The sequence below is a fragment of the Rana temporaria genome, chromosome 1 (assembly GCF_905171775.1).
Source record: "Rana temporaria chromosome 1, aRanTem1.1, whole genome shotgun sequence".
In the NCBI taxonomy this organism is placed as follows: domain Eukaryota; kingdom Metazoa; phylum Chordata; class Amphibia; order Anura; family Ranidae; genus Rana; species Rana temporaria.
In genome coordinates, this window is record NC_053489.1 from 362,628,003 (window position 1) to 362,649,435 (window position 21,433).

The window sequence follows — 21,433 nt, forward strand, 5'->3', positions numbered from 1 at the left end:
GCTTACACTTTAGAGTGGCAATATTGTCAGCAGTTGCTATTTTCTGCCTTTCTTGGATTAGTCAGCCATTGTAACACAGCTGGTGCCAGAGCTGAATGCCCAATTCACTGCCCAGGATTTATTATTTTATATAAATGTCAAAAGGAAAAATGAAGAACCACTTCATGAAAATTAATAACTTTGTTTGGGGTAAATAATTTTAAAATGAACAAACTGGAAAAATAAATCTTTATTTTCTGCTTTGCATATCTGCTGTGTTTGAAGTGTGAACACTCAGCTGTGCATTGTGCATAATAAAGGTATTTAAAGCATATCTAACCCCCCCAAAAAAAAAAAAAATAATAATAATATATTTCAGCTTTCCAGTGTCTATATGAGTCATTTGCAGTTTTTTCAGGCTTATTACTTTACTTTCACCTGGTAATCCCGAAAATAACATGATTCCTGTTTTGGGTGGCTATGCTTAGTCCACTGTATCTATAGAGGGAGTCATGGTTGTCACACAGGCTGGACTTCAAATGTCTGCCTTTGTTTATCTCATTATATGGGGGGATGGGTTTAAAAATTCACAGAAGAAAGATAACATTGTTTTGCTTTCATGTCAGCTCACAGGGACAGTGATGGACATTGCATTTAGCAAGACCAACATGTATTTTCTGTACTTAACCACTTAACCCCCGGACCATATTGCTGGTCAAAGACCAGGCCACTTTTTGTGATTTGGCACTGCGTCGCTTTAACTGACAATTGCGCGGTCGTGCCTCCGAAACAAAATTGTCGTCCTTTTTTTCCCACAAATAGAGCTTTCTTTTGGTGGTATTTGATCACCTCTGCGGTTTTCAGTTTTTGTGCTATAAACAAAAATAGAGTGACAATTTTTAAAAAAAATAATATTTTTTACTTTTTGCTATAATAAATATCCCCCAAAAATATATAAAAAAACATTTTTTTTCCCTCAGTTTAGGCCAATACGTATTCTTCTACATATTTAAAAAATCGCAATAAGCGTTTATTGATTGGTTTGCGCAAAAGTTATAGCGTTTACAAAATAGGGGATAGTTTTATGGCATTTTTATTAATATTTTTTTTTTACTAGTAATGGCGGCGATCAGCGATTTTTATCGGTACTGCGACATTAAGCCGGACACTTTTGACACATTTTTGGGACCATTGGCATTTTTATAGCGATCAGTGCTATAAAAATGCATTGATTACTATAAAAATGCCACTGGCAGGGAAGGGGTTAACACTAGGGGGCGAGGAAGAGGTTAAGTATGTTCCCTGGGTGTGTTCTAACTGAAGGGGGGGTGGGACTGACTTGGGGAAATGACTGATCGCTGTTCATACATTGTATGAACAGACAATCAGGCATTTCTCCCCCTGACAAGACCGGGAGCTGTGTGTTTACACACACAGCTCCCGGTTCTCACTCTGTAACGAGCGTTCGTGGGTGCCCGGTGGTGATCGCGCCCGCCGGGCACGCGCGTCGGCGTCTGGGGTGGGCGTGCGCGCCTCGGGCGGCGCGCGCACACGCCCCTATTGGCTGCTCGGCGAGATGACGTATAGCTACGTGATCTCGCCCAGCAGAGCCGACCTGCCGTGCATAACTGCGGCGGCTGGTCGGCAAGCAGTTAAAGAGGAACTTCCATAATTTTTTCATCTTTCCTTCTATCAAATCTTCTGCCCTTGCTGTTTTAACTTTGGATAGTAAAACATTTTTTATTGCCAGTAAATACCTTATAGAGCCCACTTCCTGTTTCTTGTCTGGTAAAAAGCCTAGGCCTATGACATCATGCACAGCTCTCTCTCTCTCACTCTCATGAGAGTTTGCCAAGAAGGGAGGGGTGGTAAGTCATGAGAGGGCCCATGAGTGCTGCAGAGCTGGAGGTGTGCCTCTGTGTAAATCCAGGAAGTGATCAGGCAGCAGCTTCAGCTGCCCACAGTTAAAATTGTTGCAGCCAGGCTCAGTGGAGGGAGATTTCCGCAGCATATTTGGCAAGTACAGAATCGCAGTACAGTGGTACCTTGGATCATGAGCATATATCGTTGTGAGAAGAATGCTTGTACCTAGAACCCCCCCCATGGTCCTTGATCCTGGGGGAATATGACGATAGCGCTCCAGGATGGGTGGAGAATTCCCCCATATGAATGAGGTGGTCAATGGCCTCTGTGCAACTGTAGTTCTTAGAGCTAGTGGCAAAGACCAGTAGGTGCATCTCCAGTAGATGAACTACCCGTTGTTGGGGTAGAGGATAGTAACGCTATGCCGCCGCAACTTTGAGAGGCAAATGCTGTATTCACAAAGCATTTGCCTCTAAAGTTACGGCCGCGTAGCGTAATTCTCCCGGCGTAAGGGTGCGCAATTCAAATCTATGTGATTGGGGCATGTTTTATGTTAATACGTCGTGACCCAGAACTAAATGACGTTTTTTTTGAACGGCGCATGCGCCGTCCATGGGGGTATCCCAGTGCGCATGCTCGAAATTAAACCGGAACAAGCCAATGCTTACGACGGTGACGTCATTCTACGCAAATCCCTATTCGCGAACGTCTTACGCAAACGATGTAACATTTTCAAAATTTGACGCGGGAACGACGGCCATACTTAACATAGGATACACCTCATATAGCAGGGGTAACTATACGCCGGAAAAAGGCGAATGCAAATGACGTAAAAAAAATGCGCCGGCCTGACGTACGTTCGTGGATCGCCGTATCTAGCTAATTTGCATACTCGACGCGGAATTCGACGGAAACGCCACCTAGCGGCCAGCGTAAATAAGACGTACGCCTGTCGAATCGAGCCCAGATTCCGTCGTATCTTGTTTTGTGGATACAAAACAGAGATACGACGCGGGAACTTTGAAATTACGCGGCGTTTGAGGATCTGGCCCTGTATCTTCTCCCAGGTAACACCTACCACCAGGATGGGTGGGTTGTTGGCCGCCTTAAGGCGAGCTCTGCTCAGTTTAGCAGGAGATCAGTGAACAGATCCTCTGCTGAATCCAAGCAGAATGGGATGAATGTCAATTTTGTGACATCTGTGCCTGTTCAGTTTTTTTTCTGCAGTCAGCCCGCCTGTATTGAATCTACAGGCTGCTGAAAGTAGACTGTCCATTCACGTCAGGCTACCTCCAATCCTTCACATTTAGGTCTGGAAAAACAGAAAAGGATGCAGTCCCCTTTCGTTTTTTCTCTGGCCCTGTACGGATTGGAGGTGGGTGGGTGTACACTTACATTAGTTTGCCTATGGAACTGCATGGAGCTTAAAAAACTTGTAGGCAGAGCTAATCAGAAAACCTGTGTGAAAGGGTCCTTACAGGCTGGATTTCCAGGTGAAAATAAAGAAAAAAAAAAAAAAACGAATAAAACTACAGTGGGGGGGAAAAGTATTTGACCCCCTACTGATTTTGTACGTTTGCCCTCTGACAAAGAAACGATCAGTCTATAATTTTAATGGTAGCTTTATTTTAACAGTGAGAGACAAAATAACTGAAAAATCCAGAAAAACACATTTATAAAAAGTTATAAATTGATTTGCATTTTAATGAGTGAAATAAGTATTTGACCCCTTTGCAAAACATGACTTAGTACTTGGTGGCAAAACCCTTGTTGGCAATCAGAGGTCAGACGGTTCTTGTAGTTGGCCACATCTCAGGAGGGATTTTGTCCCACTCCTCTTTGCAGATCCTCTCCAAGTCATTAGTAGTTTGGAGGCTGATGTTTGGTAACTCGAACCTTCAGCTCCCTCCACATATTTTCTATGGGATTAAGATCTGGAGACTGGCTAGGCCACTCCAGGATCTTTATGTGCTTCTTCTTGAGCCACTTCTTAGATGCTTTGCCCGTGTGTTTTGGGTCATTGTCCTGCTGGAAGCCCCCTCCATGACCCATTTTCAATGCCTTGTTTTTTTTCAATTTACATTTTATTTTTTTCAAATTACATTTTTTTTATTTTTTATTATTATTGCATTTTAGTGTAAATATGAACTCTAAGGACTTTTTGACCCCAGATGTCATATTTAAGAGGACCTGTCATGCTTTTTTCTATTACAAGAGATGTTTACATTCCATGCAATAGGAATAAAAGTGACCCCAATTTTTTTTCAAAATAACAAGTACAATAAATAAGAAAAAAAAATTTAAAGCACGCCGTCTTGCCGAGCTTGCGTGCAGATGCGAACGCATACGTGAGTAGCGCCTTTTTATTCTATTTATTATTTATTACTGCTATACCTACTTTTGAAATCGAACATTCTCATGATTGGAAAATAAATGGATGTATCTATTGGTGTATGTGCAGCCACCATAAAAGAGATTGTGATGTGTGGGACCAGCCATAATGGTGAGAAATGGGATAAAGTTGCCTAACTTTGGTGTAGACAGTAGATGTGACAGAATGGAACCTATGAGAGAAGCTGTTAGTATGTGTCACACCCCCGCACTCCCTAAGAAGTAACATTACTAATGCACCCACGGGATTAGTCTCAACGTAAAATCTAGGCCAGGCAAATCACTGCTGCTGATCGCCCCCCTCTCGGTCCTCCGTAAACAGCGAACACTGTCACCGCTAGCTCTCCAGACCGCCCCTTCAAGGCCCCGCCCTTACTTCTTCAAGGCCCCGCCCTCACTTCCACCACGCCCAAAACCTCTGGCATCGCCTGTGTAATTCGTGTTATCGAGCCCTTTCTCTTCCCCGCCCCTTGTAGTCCTTTCCATCAGCGTTCCGCCCATTTCTCTGTCCTCCAACTCCGGACTGCTTGACTCCCTTACGTCGCTCTTCATTTGCTCGCAGCGTTGTTACTCCGGATTTTTCTCCTATCAGCATATCTGTGTAATATGACAGTCGTGCTAGGTTCTTCCCGAATGGCTTCTTTGTGCTTTGCCCCACCCTAATGTCAGTGCAGTCAGAGGGAGCATCTTGGCAATGCGCTCCTCTCGCCTCCCTCAATTGGACGCGTACATCCACCGCCCACCTTGTTGACCATTGGTCCGCTGTGTCTCTAGCACCCCGCCCCCTGGAGTGGCCCCGCCCCGCGGTCGCTCCCTCTCATCACTCCGCAGGTCCCCGCTGCCATGGACGGGCGGGGAGGCGGCAGCGGTGGCTCTATCGCTGCGGGGATGAGAGGAGTGGAAGCAGCAGCCGCGACGCCTGAGGAGCAGCAACAGTCCCGGGCGGCGGGGAGGAGGGGTACCCGCAGCCCATGCAGCTCAGCGGGAACTCCGGGTACCGGCAAAGGCAGCCCGAACGGGGAATGCAGGCGGGAGCTATGTGAGGCGCCGCCCCGGGAGCACAAGGTGTCCTTCTCCACCGAACTTCCGCGGGGGAAAGAAACGGAAGATGGCGAGGCCGGAGAAGAAGAGCCCCGCTCAGGCTTCATGCAGCGCCAGCTGTCTGCCATGCTTCAGCCCGGGGTCAACAAGTTCTCCCTCCGGATGTTCGGCAGCCAGAAAGCGGTGGAGAGGGAGCAGGAGAGGGTGAAATCCGCGGGGGCCTGGATCATACACCCGTACAGTGACTTCAGGTAAGGTGCGGGGGTCACATGACTTGTTACTTGGAGCTCCCCTCTGCTTGTTGCATTGGGATCTCTGTGTGTAGTAAGGAGGAGGAGGAGGGATAGGTGCAGTGCGTATGAGACATAGAGGTCACCTCGATCGTCATACATCATGACAGCTCCTCTTCTACAGGTGACCACTACCGCCATCATCCTCTGTCTGGAATCTCACACCATCCCCCCCTGAGCATGGATGTGCTGGCCATGCCTTCTGCTTCTAGGTTGCCTTTTAAGGGACACTAGAAGGTCATTGGGCTGGGCATCTGTGTGGTGGTCGCCACGGTACGCTTTGAGGCCACGTTCATGCCAGCACGTCCCAAGAAAAACGCATGCCACGCTTGCAGTGCCACTTATTGTTATTGGCACGGGAAACGTGCAAAGCTCACCCTCCGCAAAGGAGCTTCTTTTGGGATGTAGGTCAACCCATTCAAGTGAATCGCTGACTTATACTGGTGTGCGAAAAAAAACAAAAAACATTGGTTCAAATGAGGCCTAAGAGGTCGTTCGCGCTTGCAGCAAGGGGGGAGTGGTAAAATGAGTTGAAACGCAAGATTCCCCACGCACGCGTTCAAGAAAATGGCTGTTGTGTGGGAATGCTTTGTGCGTTTTGAGTCTTGTTGTAAATTGGAAATAGAATACACACGACTGTTCCGTAATGCTGGGTGCTGTAATGACCATAGGTTGGAAACCATGGAATACACATGGCTGTTCCGTAATGCTGGGTGCTGTAATGACCATAGGCTGGAAACCATGGAATACACATGGCTGTTCCGTAATGCTGGGTGCTGTAACGACCATAGGTTGGAAACCATGGAATACACATGGCTGTTCCGTAATGCTGGGTGCTGTAACGACCATAGGTTGGAAACCATGGAATACACATGGCTGTTCCGTAATGCTGGGTGCTGTAACGACCATAGGTTGGAAACCATGGAATACACATGGCTGTTCCGTAATGCTGGGTGCTGTAACGACCATAGGTTGGAAACCATGGAATACACATGGCTGTTCCGTAATGCTGGGTGCTGTAACGACCATAGGTTGGAAACCATGGAATACACATGGCTGTTCCGTAATGCTGGGTGCTGTAACGACCATAGGTTGGAAACCATGGAATACACATGGCTGTTCCGTAATGCTGGGTGCTGTAATGACCATAGGTTGGAAACCATGGAATACACATGGCTGTTCCGTAATGCTGGGTGCTGTAATGACCATAGGTTGGAAACCATGGAATACACATGGCTGTTCCGTAATGCTGGGTGCTGTAATGACCATAGGTTGGAAACCATGGAATACACATGGCTGTTCCGTAATGCTGGGTGCTGTAATGACCATAGGTTGGAAACCATGGAATACACACATCTGTTCCGTAATGCAGGGTGCTGTAATGACCATAGGCTGGAAACCATGGAATACACATGACTGTTCCGTAATGACCATAGGTTGGAAACCATGAAATACACATGGCTGTTCCGTAATGCTGGGTGCTGTAATGACCATAGGTTGGAAACCATGGAATACACACGACTGTTACGTAATGACCATAGGTTGGAAACCATGGAATACACATGGCCTCAAAAAGATCCAAAGCTTTAGTGTGGTCACATAGGAAACATAGGGCAACGTTTCGGAGCTACGCAGGGCCCCTTCATCAGGCTAAATCACTTGCCTGACTCCAAAACGTTGCCCTATGTTTACCGCGTGTTCACAAAAGTAAAGCTTTGGATCTTTTCGAGGAATCCTTGGTGTACGGATGACATTTATTGACAGTAGAATGAGTTGAGGTGCAGTTTTAGGGCTGGGTTCCTGCATCCAATTTGCATGTCGGAAGACGGTGACTGGCTCTCAATAGAGCTGGTTCACACACCATTCAGCCAAAAATTTGAGCCTGATTCGTCCCTGAGAACAGGGACACAGTGGACCCCTGCTGTGAGCCATGTCCGAAGTCAGTGTGAACCCGGCCTTAGGCTGCATTCACACTATAACGCGGCGTATTTTGCCGCGATTTGTAAACTTTTTTTTTTTTTTAACGAAACATTTAACATTGATGTCTATGCCGAAAGCCGCCTGAAAAAAAGGGTCCGGGACTTGTTTTCAGGCGGCAGGCATACGGCGGTTCGGCGTGAGATGTGAACCATCTCATAGACATCAATGTAAATTCGCCCCTCCAGCGGCACGAGCGTCGCGCTTCAGGCGTATATACGCCTAGGTGTGAATGGGCTCTCAGCCTAGTTCAGTGGCTGGAGTAGGTTTTATACATGCAGAAAGTATACCATTTGTTGCTTTCGCTGTCAAACGTGACCCATTCACGAGAACATGGATGCGTTGCAAATGCCCACAGCTGGCGCAGTATTTACAGGGTTAAAACAGCCAGTGTGGAGGGGTCTAATCACCTCCTTACCATCTGTCAAATGCATGCAATACAGGGTTTGCAATAGATGTATCACCTGATTCACAGGCACGTGTAAATTATCCCCCCCCCCAAGAAGCATCACCCCTGAGAATGGTGCTTGACATTACATACATGTGCCTGCCTATTAACTTCATTGTCACTGCTGTCCTTGTGCGGTTACACCATCAGCGGACAGACACTGCTTGAGCCATGCAGGATACACCTTGACATCTTCCAGCAAAGTCATTCACAGCAGCATCCCAATGAGATGCAAGCGTCATAAGTGAAAGCAGATCCCTGAGTTTGGCATACGCTTTTAGCCGTATGAGTCACAACAAAAGAGCACATTTGGAGGTGTGTGCCTTTTACTAGGTCCTCTACTGCAGACAAGGCCTCCTCCAGCATGGAATGGGTTAGCCCTTCTCTCCTCCCCTCTCCTGCTGCTCTTCAAGGTTGCAATGTTCTTGATGTTTGTGTAGGCTTCAGCCACGGATCACCTGCTTTTCTGACTATTCAGGATCCATGTATTCTTATTAAATGTGTACGCCTCGGCTTTGCAGTGCACAAAAGGGACATTACAGGGGAGATTAGCAGAATCTTTAATTCAGAAATCCTTCTCAAGGTATGTTTGCAGATAATCAGCCAGACGCATCATGCTCTGTAAGTGGATGGGCTAATTCTCTGTAATCCTTATTAAAACCATCCAGTACCTTGCGCTGTTTCACCAGATGAAGTTCAAAAGTGTATGTGCAGTAAACGGTTTAGCATCCTGACAGCGATAGGAGCAGCTTTACACTTCTGTGTCCTCTGCTAGTTTTTATACAGTTGGCAGCTTGTATTTTTAAGCTGGACATGCAGAGATCCTTTTGCATAGATCATACAGATATCCTTCTGATAAAACATCAACAATCCTGTGAGTAGGAAGCAAATCCATATATATATTTTTGTATGAATTTAAGGTCTGCAAAAAACAAACAAAAAAAACGGAACACATATTTAAAGACCTAAATGCTTTCATGTTTTTTGGCTTAGATCTAGGATAGTCCATTAAAGCTGTCCTTATTTTAATTTTGTTATGGTTTTTAAAAATCAATATTGGGCCTATGCCAATTTTCACTGTTGGGAGTCCTTGGTAGTTTGAAGATAGAAGTCCATGTGCTACAGGTTAGTCTTTCAGTTCCAATAGTGCCAACATAAACAAATACACAGGTAAGGAGCTGTCTGTGGTGCTGACAGAAGTGATACTCAATATGTAAACAGCTGATAGTGCTGTGTGTTGTCTTCAATATTGAGCTATCCATGGTGCTGAAGTGACAGCTTAATTGAGACAACACTCAATGAATTCTTAAGCCTGCCTAGAGCAACACTGTTCTTTGTCACCATTTATAAGGATACCCTTCCTTATAAATACAACCCAGACCAGTATTTTTTCTTTAAAAGATTTCCTGTGCACAGTACATTATTGCTTAACATTTAGGGTCTTCTCACACCAGATTCACTGACACATGTCGATCAACGCATACCAGTACATAAACATTGTAAAGGGCGCAGTCCACACCAAAGTGTGGCGCTGATGTTTTCTGCCCTGCACTGAAAAATGCAAATGTAAGCGGGTATAAGTGCACCACAACACACACAAACAGGCAGTTAAAGTTTAAAAAATAAAGTATTGCAGTGCATTTTGAAATGCTGTGCAGCATGCAAATGTCATTGCATTCTATGTGCACTCAACACACATTGTAGTGTAAATGGACCCTAAAAGGGCATGAAGAACTCCAGCATCCCAATAAGTAAGTTTGTGTTTTTTTTTTTTTTTTGGTTTGTTTAAATATTTTGTGTGTTACTAGTTGTAGCCACAGATAAATGCTTGATGTTCACTTTAGCTTTGGGAACATGTTCCATGTTCCAACCAGGTTGTAACATCGGATCTTCTCCCTGAACTCGCTGTTACATTTTTAGTGACACTCGTTGACACATTTTTCGTGACACTTGTTGACACAAATATAGAATTTTGTGAATAGGAAAACTACAACTACCCTCAGCCTTTGCAGCTGATGTTTTGTAGTTTTCAATTAACTACCAGAGCACTGGGTAGTAATGGCTCCCGGCAGTGTTAAAGTATCTCCCGATTTTTCTATGCAGAAAATTCTCTCTGCTTTGCTGAAGCCGACAGCCTTCAAAAGAAATGAGAAAAAAAAAAACGGGCACTCGGGCAGTTTGTCAAAGTATCACAACATTCTTTAACAGTGGAACTAAGTATAAACATTGTAACGATTTGTCCTTTAGTTCAAAGGAATATACTTTGGTGTAGTAAATGAGGAAAGTTTAACCACTTATACACATGGAAGGAAAAACTTCTGTAGAATAGTTACTTTATTGTCAAGGTGCCAAAGGATGTTACAAGAGTATTTTACATGAATAACTTGTGCTAACGAGAACACTAAGGCCCCTTTCACATGGGGCAGTGGAGGTTCAGTGACGGTATATACCGTCGTATTTACCATGATATTCAGCCGCTAGTGGTGTGGTTTTAACCCCCGCTAACGGCCGAAAGGGTTAATACCGCCCGCAATGCGCCTCTCTAGAGGCGCATTGCGGGCGGTATTACCGCGGTTTCCCATTGATTTCAATGGGAAAGAGCGGTATAAACACCCTGCTTCTATGCCGCTCCAAAGATGCGGCTAGCAGGACTTTTGGAGCGGTCCTGCTAGCGCACCGCTTCAGTGTAAAAGCCTTCGGGCTTTCACATTGAAGCCTGCAGGGCACTTTTTTTCAGTCGGTATAGCAGCGCTATTTTTAGCAGCTCAGTAGTGATGTCTTTAAATGTCCTTAAAAGAGCATAAAAGTGCCTTAGATCACACACTGCAGATATATGTTGGTAGAGGAGTGCCAAGGCACATACTAGGAAGTTCACGGCTATTTTTTTGCAAGATGAATTCCAGACAAAATATACATGTTTCGGGGTACTACTTAGGCACCATTGACATTTCTAAATGTTTCTTATGACATAGCAGATCTTCAGTTTTTAGGTTTAGGTCCACTCTAGGCAAACATTTGTACTCTCACAAAGATCAAAAACTTGGGCAAACGTAGGAAATATAAATATCAAAATATAAAGATCAAAAAATTGGGCAAACGTATTTGAATTCAAATGTAACTATATTTACCGTATTTGCCGGCGTATAAGACGACCCCCTATTTTTCCAGCTAAAATGTTGGTTTTGGGATATACTCACCGTATAAGACGACCCCCTTCCTACTAGTCTGTCTGGAAGCTGATGGGTAGTCAGAACAACCGTTGACAGAAACAGGCTTTTTTCAGCTTTTCTCAAATCTCACTGTGCCCATTACATTACATGCCTCACTGTGCCCATTACATTACATGCCTCACTGTGCCATTACATTACATGCCTCACTGTGCCATTACACATGCCTCACTGTGCCATTACACATGCCTCACTGTGCCATTACACATGCCTCACTGTGCCATTACACATGCCTCACTGTGCCATTACACATGCCTCACTGTGCCATTACACATGCCTCACTGTGCCATTACACATGCCTCACTGTGCCATTACACATGCCTCACTGTGCCATTACACATGCCTCACTGTGCCATTACACATGCCTCACTGTGCCATTACACATGCCTCACTGTGCCATTACACATGCCTCACTGTGCCATTACACATGCCTAACTGTGCCATTACACATGCCTCACTGTGCCATTACACATGCCTCACTGTGCCATTACACATGCCTCACTGTGCCATTACACATGCCTCACTGTCACGATCTCCCTACCTTCTCCTGTTTGTACCGTTTGTCAGGCTGCGGGCATCCATTATTCAAAAGCCGCGCCTCCTCCTCCATGCTTTTCCGTGATAGGCGGAACACAACTTTTCCCAGCAGAGCCTCTGTTCAGTGTTCCGCCTATCACGGATGTCCTCTTGTCCGAGACCGAGGATGAGAAGGCATCCGTGATAGGCGGAACACTGAAACAGAGGCTCTGCTGGGAAAATGAGTGTTCCGCCTATCACCAAACGGCATGGAGGAGCGCGGCTTTTGAATAATTGGATGCCCGCAGCCTGAACACACAGGTACCCGGCGTATAAGTTGACTCCCAAGTTTTAAGGCATTTTTTTACATGCCAAAAGTCGTCTAATACGCCAGAAAATACGGTACCAACAGAGAAATAGGGCTACCAAAAAAGTATAATTAACCAGTAAAAATTATTGTGTTCGGTATTTTTTTTATTGATTTTTTTTGCCTTCACTGAATACAGCTTTGACAGTCTACTGAAGGCAGTTGTTGATCTTAGACAAACCAATAAAACGTTTATATAATTATAGCTTTATTGCTAAAATATTGGAAGAATGTGGCACAGTGTGCAAAGTAACATTTGACATTTTAATGTTTTTCAGATAACATTGGTAGAATAATTGTGGAAGTGATCCCAGATTTGTTTGTTTTTAAAGTGGTTGTAAACCCTTTACAACCACTTTTACCTGTAGGTAAGCCTAGATTATGGTTTACCGGTAGGTGCTTGAAATATCTCCTAAACATCCACGGTTTAGGAGATATTTACTAAAATCACGGGCGCCGATGTCTACTTTAGCAACGGCAATCGTGCCATTCCTAAAGGAGGCTGTGCTGTGACTGGCAGCTCCTGCGCGGGAGTGATGTCATCGCAGCTCCTGCCAAACACAGCGCCAGAGCCGCAATACCCGGAAGTAACCCCTGGGAAAGATGTTAGCCGCCCGAGTGGTGTACGAGGACGGCTGCGGGGGCTTCGATTGGAGGTGAGTATTACATGATGAGCTTTTTTTTTTTTATGCCTTTACTACCTGTTTAATGGGCCTAAAATGAATATATAGCTCATTCATGTAGGGACTAAAGTACAATGCCTATGGAAAGCATGAGTTGGGAGGATGCACTGATAGATGTAATAGAGCAGAGCACTGAATGCATTCATCTGAGTCCCAGGGACCACTCAATGTTATGAGCTCGACAAGCACTTTGTTATATATCGTCTATGCTGTTTGAACCCAAAGGCATATTGGTTTAATAATGAATGGTCCTGTTTTTTGCTTTTTGTAAGGAATTGGTATATTTTGGTCTATGATAGTGCGTGAAGGATATTTTCCATCTATGTGTGTGGGTTTGTTCATCCAATTAACAGTTTGTTTGCTTACGTCGTGGTATGTGATTCTTTCTATTTTTGTCCTGTGTGTGTGTGTGTGTGTGTGTGTGTGTGTGTGTGTGTGTAATGGTTTATAGCTGTATCCAGCCATCTGCTTTTGCGATCATGATTATTCTGTGTCATTATATCTGTCAGAGTTTTCTTTGTTGGGAGCGTCATCGTCTGCCTGTCTTGTCTGTCTAAAATCTCTGCTAGTTATGCCTGTCGGTTATAGGCTCAGCTGTATTGACTTGGTTCTTTGTGTTTTTTTCATTTTCACAACAATTTATGTTACAATATATGATGTGCTGGCTTTTTTCTCAAAGGACAGAGTGTGTGTGTGTGTGTGTGTGTGTGTGTGTGTTTTTTTGTTAACTATACATTGAATGACTTAGTACAGGCCATGTGTTGAACAAATAAAAAATAGTGACACTGCATATATAAGAGCTGCAGTTGTTGTCTTCGATTTCAAAGGTGCAAGCTCCAGGGCTAATTTTGGTTTCACTACTGAAGGAGTCATTGCCATTGAGAAAGAAGAATACAAACTTTTCAGACTTTAATGATTGCATTGTGATTCCAGTTCCAGGTTGATCAGGAAAACATTTGGAGATCATGCCCCATAAAGCTGAATGTAAACGGTAACTCCACTTTACTCCACTTTATGCTGAGGTCATCTTGAGTAAAGGCATATTATTCATATAGAATTTACTTCTTCGAATCAATCTGCCCCCTCGGGTATGCAGGCAGGATGGCATGCTTTGCAGACAAAAGCCCTCTGCTCCTACTCCAGATAAAAGGAAAGAAAAAGCCCAAGAGGACATAACATTATTTTGGTCTAGGGCAGAAACAAAGAAAAAACTGAAGAAATGTAAAAAACAAGGAAAGAAAAGTTAAACAAGTAAATCTAATTTGCCATCCTATCCATTTGCTAATTCTAGCAGTATAAGGCTTGAAAAAAAGGTTAAAGACTAGGTTTGGTGAAATAAAAATAATAAAAAATCCAAACAAGGGACATTACCGTATTTTCCGGCGTATAAGACGACTTTCTAACCCCTTAAAATCTTCTTAAAAGTCGGGGGTCGTCTTATAAGCCGGTAACCTAACATCCTTACCTTATCCTAAGACATGCAGAATCGCGGCTGTACGTTTTTTTCAAAAGCCGCGCCTCCTACGTCTTCTGTTCCGTGATAGGCGGAACACTCAGCTTCCCAGGAGGCACTGTGTCCAGTGTTCGCCTCTCACGGAGGCCCTCTCGTCCTGTGTTTAGTGTCCGCCTATCACGGAGGCCCTCTCGTCCTCGGACGAGAGGGCCTCCGTGATAGGCGAACACTGGACACCGTGCCTCCTGGGAAGCTGAGTGTTCCGCCTATCACGGAACAGAAGACGTAGGAGGCGCGGCTTTTGAAAAAACGTACAGCCGCGATTCTGCATGTCTTAGGATAAGGTAAGGGCACAGCGAGTCTGGCATGTAATGGGGCACAGTCTGGCATGTAATGGTGGCACCGTGAGGCGAGGCATGACTAGTAGGAAGGGGTTAGTCTTATACGGCGAGTATATCCCAAAACCAACATTTTGGCTGGAAAATTAGGGGGTCGTCTTATACGCCCAGTCGTCTTATACGCCGGCAAATACGGTACTTGCATTTAAAGTGATACTAAATACACAGGGCCAGATTCTCGTAGATCGGCGTATCTTTGCGCGGGCGTAACGTATCCGATTTACATTACGCCTCCGCAACTTAGACGGGCAAGTGCTGTATTCTCAAAGCACTTGCTCTGTAAGTTGCGGCGGCGTAGCGTAAATAGGCTGGCGTAAGCCCGCCTAATTCAAATTTGGAACAGGGGGGCGTGTTTTATGTAAATAACTTGTGTCCCGACGTGATTGACGTCTTTCACGAATGGCGCATGCGCCGTCCGTGGAATATCCCAGTGTGCATTGCTCCAAAGTACGCTGCAAGGACGTATTGGTTTCGACGTGAAACGTAAATGACGTCCAGCCCCATTCACGGACGACTTACGCAAACAACGTAAAATATTCAAAATTCGACGCGGGAATGACGTCCATACTTAACATTGGTACGCCACCATATAGCAGGGGTAACTTTACGCCGGGAAAAGCCTAACGTAAACGGCGTATCTGTACTGCGTCGGCTGGGCGTACATTCGTGAATTCGCGTATCTAGCTGATTTACATATTTCTAGGCATAGATACGACGGCGTATCTGGAGATACGCCGTCGTATCTCTTTTGATAATCTGGCCCACACCGTTTAATTTACATTCTCCCTTGTATTTCTGTATATGAATAATGGCTCTAATTATTTTCATAAAAAATAAATTCTAAGTACCTTTTTCCAAATCGATATACAGCTGTCGTCACATGACCCAGATCTTTCCCAGCCTGTCTGTAGGGAAACATAAGCAGGAGGAGCTTTTAGTCCTCTGCTGCTGGTCACATGTTAATAAAAAAAAAAAAAACAGCCTTTGGAATACATAGAAAAAATAATTAATCTACATGTAATATCCCACTCTCATTGTCTTTAGCTGGTTAGTGGGCAAGGGGAGGGAGGGAGGGAGCTGTTTTTTACCACTGTGTATATGCCCACATGTGTGACTCTATATAGTCACATGGGCTGCTCAGATGGGATAGAGAAGAATTGGCTAGTATAAAAACTGAGCATGTGCGGAGTTGCCACCACAGCTGCAAAATCCCTACCCGAATTGGGTACATGAACAGAAGGTGGAGATAGAACAGCAGGATCTTTTGCAGAAAACAAATTCCATAGAGCCTGAGTGAGCATGAACCGCATGCAATGCAGCATTTGATAGTGTTTTAATGTTGTGGATTTACTAATATTTTAATGCAGTATCCCATGTTCAGCTGTGGGCTGTTCTAGTGGGAATCTTCAGTTTTCTGCTCCTCTCCCATATCCTGCAATGTTCTGGTGATGCCGGGGGTTAATAGCAGCATTGGGCCTGTGACCGGCACTTATTAGGAGTGCCACCAATGCCTGCCCTTTTCGCCTCCCTCCTTCATTCATAGAAGCTGTATTATAGTTTCCAAAAATGAAAAATGCTCTATGACTGGAGGAAGCTATAGTACTGCTTCTATGAATAGAGGTGGGGGGCAGAATGAGTGGTCTTAGTGGGCACTCTTGATGAGTGCATGTCACAGATACAAGGCTGGTATTTACCTCCGCAGCACCGGGAGATTGTGGGTGCATGGTATGGGAGGGGGGGCAAAGGACTGAACATTTTCACTATGACAGCCAGTACAGCGGACAATTCGCATTAAGGACTGGTTCACACCACAATTTCTGCATTTAGAATGTGTTAGAGAGGTAAGCAACTAAATGGCAAACGAGTTTCAATGTGGGAAAGTGTAAATTCAGGAGCTAAAAACACAAATACAAGTTATTCACTAGGGAATGAACCTCTGGGTATATCGAGAATGGAAAAGGACCTGGGGCAATGTCAAGCTGCAGCAAACACGGCCACTGAACTGTTGGCATGAATTAAAAAGGGTATTTAGTAAAACTATAACTCTACCACTCATAACTGTAGTTCAGCCACATCCTGGGGTATGCTATCCAGTTCTGGTCACCAATCCTCAGGAACTGGAGAGAGTCCAGAGAAGGGCAAAAAATAAGGGGTCTGGAGAATCTCAATTTTGAGGAACGTCTGCAATCTTTTAGGCTGGGCTCACACCATCACCACATCTGTCTCGCAGTAGGGGTCCGGTGCATCCTAGTTCACAGTTTCAGGTCTGATTTTAGGCTGAATTCAGACCTGAAACGAACCAAAAGACTCAGTGTTTTTGTGCAAAACGCACCTGATCCGCTGCGGAGATATGTGAACCGGCTCCATAGAGAACCGGTCAAAATCTCCTGCTATTGCGAATTGGATGTGGAGAATTCGCAGTGGTGTGAACCCAGCCTCAAATGTATTTTCACTGGAGAAAGAGACGCAGAGGTGACATGATTGCAATATACAAATATCTTAATGGTGATGCTAGCATAGGGAAAAACAATTCGGTATCAGGTCATTTAACAAGACACAAGGCCATTCCATGAAGTTGGACAAAAGTTTTAACCTTATTTTTACCCCCTTTTTATTTCTACTGTTAGGATGTGTTCGTGGAAATTGTGAATAATTAAAAAAAAAAAATGTTTTTTAGATGAGCATCTTATTAATCACAATATACAGGTATATGGGAAATGGTAAAACATAATTTTCTGCACACATCCACACACATTGCACTGGATGGATGCAGAGATGCATTTTGCCACATTCCAGATAAGTTCCATACAGAAAAAATGCAGCATGTTCCACTTGTGTTGACTGCACTGGAATGCACTGCACTGGTGTAAACTAGAGCCATTGAAAAGCATGGAAAACGCTGAATGTGTTTTTTTTCCGATGCAGATGGAAAACGCACTGGACTGTATATGGTATGAAGCAGCTGTAAGGCTACCTTCGCATTTGCCATTTTTTGTGTCAGACAGAAACATTGAAATTCTGCCCACAATCTCAAATCGCACTGCAATTGAAAAGCACATGTTTGTCTTCTATTTATTTTCAATGGCACCTAAAACGCAGTGCAGTTTTTTTACCGCTGAATCTTTCTTTGGGTGTGAAGCTTTGTGGTTTGACTGGATTGCCGCACAATTTATGCGGTAATGGTGGCAAAACCGCACCGTGGTTAGGTGCCACTGAAAATGATTTGCACCGAACATGTGTGTTGTGGTTTGCACTGCGATTTGAGATTGCAGGCAGAATCGCTGCCAAATTTGAATGGAGTCTAAATGTAAGGAATGCTCCTTGTGCTGTTTAAAAATAAGACAAAAAAAACTGCAGGAGGTATTATTTTATTTGTTACTGTGGGCACACAATTTTCTTCACTTGCACTCTGCTGTAAAATAAAGATCAGTACATTTGAATTTAGAACAATGAGCAGTGCGTGGTGTCTGAATGCTGTACCATGCATGCACCAGTTGTCATGTCCCAATGCAGAATAATGAATGAGTTTGAGTATGAATACAAAGCAGTAAGGTCATGTGTTCTGTGTGAATGCAAAGCAGATTATCATTGTATTGGTCATGCTTGACACCTTGCTACAGCTATAAGATGGTAGGGCAATGGGTCAAGTATAATACGTGAGTACAGGATTAGAGAGTTTTTACATAGCTCCTAAATAGAATTAGGCTTGAGGAACTTAACAGGGTTTTTTCGGCTTACTAGAACCATGGTTCTGAGTACAAAGCTGTGCAACAAGTTTAAGCAGGAATGCAAGCTGGAAGTGTATAATGTGTATATTGGGGTGGGCTACGGTGACATATGCCATTGTACAAAATAATATCAGCAATATGTTATGACTGTGCTTTTCTTTGAAATCCGGCATCTTTCCTTACATTCCTTCTGAATCTCATGGGGAGATGTTTCCAATGAACGCGGATATCTAATTAATAAGAGGCTAATCCAAGCAAATGATTGTAAAATCCAGTTAGAGGAAAATAATGTCCATGAAAATTTACATCCTCCTCCTGCAATGTGTACTTCATTTTCCTTTGTGTATAAATATTCAACACTCTACGGGTAAAGGATGCTTAAAGGGCTCAGTTTGTAGGCCTTCATGCTTGTGAATTTAGGACTAATATTAAATTCCTATAGAAGTATCTAAGGCACTGATTTGTAATAATTGGTAGACCTCCATTTGACATACAACTCGTGTGCTAAAATGCTTTGCATGCTCCCTGACTTTACACACTGTGGCTGTCAGGTTTGCTGTGACTTGTAGAAACCAGGTGACTGAAACATGGCTTCCACATTTCTAAACTGGAAAAGGAGGGCAGCTTATAGCGTGTAGGCAAAAGACACCACCCCAGTTACAATAGCCATGAAGAATAAATATGCAAAATATTATTGGATAAACCCACAGAAGTCGTGATGCTGATAACAGAGAAACAAAACAGCAGAAACACACGGGACTGAGGGCTTTGGAGAGAGAGAAGTAAACACTACAGATATACAATGGGGTTTATTTATAAAAGGAAAATCCACTTTGCACTACAAGCGCAGTCGCTGTAGATCTGCGGGGGACATGCAAGGAAAATAAAAAACAGCATTTTAGCTTACACATGATTTAGATGATAAAATCAGCAGAGCTTCCCCTCATTTCAGATCTACCCCTCAGATTTACAGCGACTGCACTTCCAAGTGCCAAAAGTGGATTTGCCTTTAGTAAATAACCCTCAGTATCCCATAAAAGTGAGTATACCCCTCACATTTTTGTATATATTTTCATGTGACCACACTGAAGAAATTACACTTTGCTATAATATAAAGTAGTGAGTGTAAAGCTTGTAGAACAGTGTAAATTTGCTGTCCCCTCCAAAGTAACTCAACACACAGAGCTGCACAATTCTGGCTAAAATAAGAACCACTATTTTTTTTTTTGCTTAGAAGATAGATCACGATTCTCGTGGCATAACATCATCTTTCACATTAAAACTAAAAAATTGGGCTAACTTTACTGTTTTTTTTTATTTTTATTATTTATTCATTTGAAGTGTGTGGGTTTCCCCCCCCCCCCCCCCCAAAAATGCATTTGAAAGACCGCTGGGCAAATACAGTGTGACATAAAATATTGCAGCAATTGCCATTTTATTCCCTAGGGCAGGGGTGTGGGCCAAATCAGAATTATGATTGCCCTCAAAAGGGCCGGATGTATCTGTATGATTTAGATGTCCAGCGCATCCCCCTCCCCTTTACATTAGATGTCAAGAGCCACCCCACCATCAGAAGTTGAGTCCCCCCACTCTCCCTTACATCACAATGCACCCCCCTTTCCTTATGCTGCTGCTGGGAAGAAGCTGGATGCATTGCTTGAAAGCAGAAACTGAGGGTCTGGAGGAGGACCAGAGGAGGGCTGGAGCTCTTCTGCAACTGCAGGAGAGGTGCGAGGGCCACATGAAATGGCCTGGAGGGCCGGATTTGGCCTGCAGGCTTTGTGTTTGACACCTGTGCCCTAGCGTCTTTGCTAAATATATATATATTATACATTGGGGGTTCCAAGTAATTTTCTAGCAAAAAAAATATTGGTTTTAACTTTAAAGGGGTTGCAAAAGTTTGTTTTTTTATTTTCTAAATGGGTTCCTTTAAGCTAGTGCATTGTTGGTTCACTTACCTTTTCTCAGAGAAACAGGAAGTGAGAAATTTAGACAAAGGGAAAAAAAAAACATTTAGAAGGGAAATTTGAAGGAAAAGGTAAGTGAACCAACAGTGCACTAGCTTAAACGAACCTATTTAGAAAATAAAAAAACAAACCTTTACAACCTCTTTAAGAATCAAGTGTCAGAAAAAGATTTGGACTTTGAAGTGGAGTTCCACCCTGTTTTTTATTTATTTTTTTTCACCCAAAAAAATAGAAAATGTTTACTTTTTTTTTTTATACTCCTCAGAAAGGGCAGGTGCTATGCGGAAGTAGCTCTTCTGCCTCTTCCTCCACCGTGGTGGATCTTCTGCCTCGTCCTCCGTCGCGCTGCTTTCTGGGAATTGTGTGTATCCCAGGAGGCAGCCGCCCATTCACAAAGCGCCCCAGGAAACGGGCAGTGAAGCCGTAAGGCCTCTTTAACATGGGCGGCTGTTCTGCCGCAGTTAAAAGCATGTTTATGTTCTCCTGAAATTCAAGACTCCAGGCACAGCGATCAGCTGCATTTTGTACTGTGCGATTAGTTGTGTTTAGCCGTGGCACGATATTGCAGACTTGGATCCCTGCGAATACCAAGCACTGTGTATGGTATGAATCTTGAGGGGGAACTCCACGCCAAATTTCAAATAAACTGGCATAGGTTCCCCCTCCAAGAGCATATCAGGCCCTTGGGTTTGCTATGGATTTTAAGGGGAACCCCCGTATGCCGAAAAAACGGCGTGGGGTCCCCCCCAAAATCCATACCAGACCCTTATCCGAGCACGCAGGCCCCCCCACCCCAAGGCACCCTGTCGCCATGTTGACGAGGACAGGGCCTCTTCCCGACAACCCTGGCCGTTGGTTGCCGGGTTCTGCGGGCGGGGAGCTTATCGGAATTCGTGTTAGGGGGCCTTCAGATGAGGGGAAGAGGCCCTGTCCTCATCAACATGGGGACAGGGTGCTTTGGGGTGGGGGTGCCGCAGGGCGCCCCAAACCACCAACCCCCCATGTTGAGGGAATGTGGCCTGGTACCGTTAAGGAGGGGGGCGCTCGCTCGTCCCCACCCCCTTTCATGACCGGCCGGGCTGCGTGCTCGGATAAGGGTCTGGTA

General features: G+C 44.3%; 1 protein-coding gene across 1 annotated transcript in view; it reads left to right on the forward strand.

The window, feature by feature from the left end:
* The first annotated feature begins 4,818 nt into the window (after window positions 1-4,818).
* HCN2 (hyperpolarization activated cyclic nucleotide gated potassium and sodium channel 2) overlaps window positions 4,819-21,433 on the forward strand; it is a 112,575-nt gene continuing 95,960 nt past the window's right edge. Inside the window, exon 1 of the mRNA XM_040322072.1 lies at window positions 4,819-5,525. Coding sequence (XP_040178006.1) covers window positions 5,077-5,525 — 449 coding nt within the window. The 5' untranslated portion in view covers window positions 4,819-5,076. The remainder of the gene's footprint in view (window positions 5,526-21,433) is intronic.